Source organism: Egretta garzetta, unplaced genomic scaffold, assembly GCF_000687185.1.
Source record: "Egretta garzetta isolate BGI_Z169 unplaced genomic scaffold, ASM68718v1 scaffold202, whole genome shotgun sequence".
NCBI lineage: Eukaryota > Metazoa > Chordata > Aves > Pelecaniformes > Ardeidae > Egretta > Egretta garzetta.
The window spans coordinates 52,235-57,443 of NW_009258891.1; the positions used below are offsets into that span (position 1 = coordinate 52,235).

At 46.2% G+C, this 5,209-nt stretch overlaps 1 protein-coding gene across 1 annotated transcript in view; it reads left to right on the forward strand.

Annotated features, from left to right (window-relative positions):
- Positions 1–75: 75 nt before the first annotated feature.
- The window catches only part of TIMM17A (translocase of inner mitochondrial membrane 17A), a 13,426-nt gene continuing 8,292 nt past the window's right edge, over positions 76–5,209 (forward strand). Inside the window, exons 1-3 of the mRNA XM_009634059.2 lie at positions 76–1,765; positions 2,780–2,879; positions 4,693–4,756. Coding sequence (XP_009632354.1) covers positions 2,820–2,879; positions 4,693–4,756 — 124 coding nt within the window. The 5' untranslated portion in view covers positions 76–1,765; positions 2,780–2,819. The remainder of the gene's footprint in view (positions 1,766–2,779; positions 2,880–4,692; positions 4,757–5,209) is intronic.

Genomic DNA, 5,209 nt, shown 5'->3' on the forward strand with positions numbered 1-5,209 from the left:
GCGAAAAGGCAGCTCTGTTCGTTTAAAATGGAGGGGCCCCTGAGCAGGCAGCCATAGGGCTTGGAGCGATGTTTCACCCCTCTAAAAGCTCACCTCGCTCCGCAGGCCCTGCCAGCCACCCTCTCTGCTTTTTATCGAGCCGGACAGCGCTGTAAGCCACCTTGGCTCCCTCTGGATGCCTGCCTGAGGTGTGGGGTAACATCAGCCTCTCCGGTGAGCGGAGCTGGTGTGTGGCTGCCCCAGGGCCCTGGCATAAATGAAGTCCTGGCCTCTGCTCTCTTGTCTCTAAGTGATTGCGGTTGCCATTAGGAGTTTGAATCCAACCTTATCTTGCATGTAGCAGTGAGCACATCATCTGCCTGCTGGGAGGGGTCCCCTTAAAGTCAGGGAAACAATTAACAGTAATATTAAGGTTGTAGTTGAGTGCCAAATTAATAATGGAGCAATCTCTCCCGATTCTCTCCTCTGCTGAGGTCAAGCACTGCCAGGGACTAGGGGATGTTCTGTGTCGGCTTGCAGATGCACACAGCGTCTGTCCAGGAGTTCAAAGGTGCTGGTGGACGAAATGGCTGTGCTGGTATCAAAAGACATTTTCTCATTTAAAAGCTGCTCCTGCAGAGGCTGGGAGGAGAGATGAAAAGGAAAAATTAAGAACCCCAAAGGTAACAGCTAATGAGCTTGACATCTGAAGTGGGGTTAAAGATGGAAAAAAATCTAGGCAAGCGTTCCATGATTGGGGTCTAATTAATGAAGCTTCTGTAATGAAGCTTCAGTTGTGATTTGCTAAATTGGAATTCTTTGACCTTGTGGGTACAGGAAGACCACTTTACATAATCTATTTAGATTTCCAAAAAGCCTTTTAACAAGATCACTGTTAGCAGGCTAACGAAGGAGGAGATTTGTGATGAGATGTTTTATTCATAACAGAGTAGATCAAAATCTGGATGGGAGACGTGGAGAAGAACAAAACAACAACAAAAAAGCCCTGAGAAGAAAGACTTAGTTGCTTTTCATCTTGGCATCTCTGACAGCAGTGTGCCTGTAACATTTTCCTGATCATTAAAAGCAGGAAATAGGGGAAGGAAAATAAAGTGTGAAATGGGGCTAAATTATTTAATTTAGTCAAAGCTTGAGGGGATTTGTAAGGAATAGGAGATGAAAGCACATTACAGGCGGAGTGATAAAAAAGAAGGGTGATGCGTGGTGGGATAACGTACGATCCTTCCCCTGGATCAGTGTGGGCTTGGGACCTGGGTGTTGCTGGGGAGGATCAGTGGTGACATTTGGGTGGGGGCCCGGTGCATTCCGGAACAGCCAGGCGATGCCAAGATGCAAAAGCAAAACAAGCCAAGAGCACCACGTGTGCAAACAAGCAATTTACCCGCGTCTGGAAGGCGTGCAGAGCTGGCTACGCTCTCATCAAAGTGACTGCGGGGGTAGGGAGAGAGTCAGAAATAGGTCAGGAGAAGTGAGGAGGCTGGGAGAATGCGTATAGAGGGAGGGACTTCAAATTTTGGAATTTTTTTCAGGAAGAAAAAAAGCCCTTGTGACAAAATATGACAGCGAGGGGTCTGGGAAGAGCGACGGTGTTTGTCTCTCCTGACAGCCGACGAGCATTAGTGTATTCTGTGAAAAGCGGCAGATTCAGAACGGATTGATGAAGCTGTATGCTCATGTGCAGGAGCTGGGTGCTGTAGGGAGTCCTTGAGAACAGAAATGTGAAATCGGAAAAGCGCATCGATGCTCATATCCGTGATTTGATAATGTGAGCACTGAGCTTGCTGCGGTGTTCGGTTTTGTGACCCTGTGTGTTGTTGCAGTCTGGTTTTCGCTAGGTTTTCTGATTATTGTCAGCGCAGGAGTTACAATCATCTGAGTGCTTGACTTCTGCTCTAAGATTTTGATATAGGATGAAAGAAGCAAAATAACTTTGTTATTTTATGCTTTGAAATTACCAGCAGTGGCAGCATAGGTTAATAGCAGGGTTAGTGCTCACCTAGTTTAGGAGCTCAGCTTAGTGGCGAAGAGTTACAAGGCTCTAGTGCTTGGCAGTGGTTTTGAACCCCAAATTAAAGCTCATCTCCCTGGTGTTGCAAGCGTTTGCTGCGAGGAAGGTGCCCGTTCTGAGGTGAAGCTTTTGCTCACTGGTCGGAAACATTCGACGTTCCGTATTGTTGGAGGCAGGAATTGCGGCCGTCTGGGCCTCTGTGTTTTGTTTGAATGAACTTCAGAGATCCAGGATGCATCAGGAAAAACCTTTTCAGTTTAACAAAAGATGACTTTGAAGTCTCTCGTTTAAACAACCAGCACGAGTGATTCAGGAAAGCGGGGGTTTGTGCCAGCTGTGAACCCAGTCTCAGTGAATTTGCCACCTCAGTTTTCTGTACGTCAAGACGAAAATGAGAACAATAAATCGCAAGCTATTCACACTCCCTAAGTAGGGCAGAGATGGAATTCTGCACAAGTTTTCTGTGATGGAAATACATCCTTCTGCCTTGCGTCAGGAGTTCAGGCAATTCTTCTGTATATTTGATACTTACCACTCTAGGGAGACGGGCTGGTAGACTCTGGGCAAAACTGGGGTTTGTTTTGCTGTCCGTGTTACCTGTCCGTGTGTTTTGGTGGTGTCTGCTCAGCCAGCTGGATGTGAGACAATACAGCTGGCAGGCTGGATTTTCACTCCAGTGACGCTCGGTGCGTGAGTGGTGGATCCATTACAGTTACTTGCATGGTTTAACATGATGGAATTTAGTATTTTCATCTTTATTTTTCTTTATAGTCCCTGGAGGATAGTAGATGACTGCGGAGGTGCTTTCACGATGGGAGCGATTGGAGGTGGCATTTTCCAAGCTATCAAGGGGTTCAGAAATTCCCCAGTGGTAAGTAAAGCCATTTGAGAGTGCGTTCAGAGGGCAGTCCTGCTTTCTCTATCCGTCCAGAGTGAATCTGGCCAGCCAGCAGTAAAGGAGAAGAAATCCCTGTGCAGTGAGTGGGACTGATTAATGGCCTGCATGTCATTAATCCAAACCGGGATCCGGTGAGCAGCTCAGGATCCAGATGGGTCCTTCACCTTTCTGGGTAAAAGTTCTGCTCTCCCTCTTTGATCTGGTGCAGCGGTGGGATGCTCCCTCGCTGAGAGTTGCCTTCCTCAGGATGGGGAAGTGGTGGGCGCAGCAGAGTACGTCCACCTTGGCTGATCGTCTGCCTTTGGTTCTGTCTGCACATAAAGATGTGAAGCCTGGGCTGTTCTTCTTCTTCTGCCCTACCCCTCTTCCTTTCTTTTAAGAAATGGAAAGACTCAAAGAAAGAATCTTTTTCTCTTTCAGGTTTATATTAGGGGGTATTATTTTCTTTAGTTCATCTCTTATTTAATTATTAACACATTTTATCAACTGGATTTTTTGGATAGGTTTTGTTTAAATGCAGAAGTGTGCGTAAACATGAAAGTTAAGGCTGGGCTGATGCAAGTCATTTCAGAAGTTTCCACTTTCAGGATTTCTGCTGTGAAATTTTTGCTATAAACCTGTTGTAGAGACATTTGATAAAATCCTATTTCTACTTCAACATTTGTTTTAAAACAATTCTCTGGCTTCACATAAAAGGGGTTCTTGTTGAGTGGGCTTTGGTGTTACTGTGTGACAATTCGTTTGCCTAAAATTTCTCAATAAGCTGTCAGCTCAAGGTAAGTTTTGTAAATAAATGTTTCCAAACTAGTCAGATCCTGCAGGCACTTTAACTTGAAAAGGGTTCTATGCTTAACTGCGTGCTTAATTTTGTTTGAGACTTATTAAATAAACCTGTCCACGCTCCTGAGTGCTCGTAGCAAAAATAAAACTTGGGGGCATGTCCCTTAAATCTTCTTAAAGTGTGGGAAAATAGGTAGTCATAATTCTGCGGGGTACTGGATGATGTATTTAGTGTTAGACTCTGAACAGCTCAGCACTGCATTTAAAAGCTGAATTGCTCGCTTCTTATAGCTACTGAGCCTGGGCTGGTGAGTCAAGGACTAAATGCTGCGCCTGACCAGCAGGAGCGACTCAATTTGGGACAACTTTGAGTGAGATTGCTGCTGCCAGCCAAGCACGTTGCTGCTGTATGTGGGCATCTGCAGCGGGGTTGAGGTGGTTGTACTGAAATAGATAAAATACTGATGGAGATGTAATATAACAGCGTTATATTTATATATTTAGTTTTCCTCTAGCGCAGCCCCATGGCACTCTGGGTGGATTTCCCATGGGCATGGGAATTTCTCCATGGGCAGTCTCCTCCCTGCAGTTACCTGCACCTGATGCTGCTGTTTGCTCCGCTGGTGTCCTGCGTGCAAACTGTGTCAAGTGACCGGGCATCAGATAGGAACGAAGAAATGATACACGTGAAACAGAAATACGCTTATCTTGCTAAAAGTGTTAGGTGAAATGTCCCATTCGATCCCCACTAGGCCACTCAAACGAACTTTGAACTCAGATTGTTTAATGCCTGGTGGCTGTAATTCATTTCTGTAGCTGACAGGTCTGTCATAAGGGAGTGGTAGATATTAAAATATGTGTAAAACGCCATTTCTGTTGGCTCCTGATCACAGCTGCTGAGGGTGCTTAGAAATACGTTGGGCCAGGGGCAGGTTTTTGCTATCTAGTCAGATCAGCTGCAGGACTTCATTCTTGTATTTTAACTGTCATTTCTCTTTCATTGCAGGGTGTGAACCACCGGCTGCGGGGAAGCTTGACAGCTATTAAAACAAGAGCCCCACAACTGGGAGGTAATTAATTCTGTATCATTGTTGCAGTCAGTTGACTGCTGGTAGATAACCATGTTTGGGAGTATAACGTGGTACACGTGCAGTGACACCTGAGCTGCGGGCCAGCTGCGTTTCAGTGAGGTTCGTTAGTCCAAGCAATGAGTAAATGATGCCTCCAGAGTTAGTTTGGTGTGGAGGAAACATGTTTGTGGTCATGGAGTGATAAGCCAGGGTTAATAATTTTGTCATGTTTTAACCAGAGCTGCCTTGGAGCCCGTGCATTGTGTGCACAGTTTTAAAATAAACAACATTGACTCATTGATGGATGAAAAGCTGGACATGAGCCGGCAATGTGCGCTGGCAGCCCAGAAGCCAACCCTACCCTGGGCTGCATCAGGAGAAGCGTGGCCAGCGTTGAGGGAGGGGATTCTGCCCCTCTGCTCTGCTCTGGGGAGACCTCCCCTGGAGCCCTGC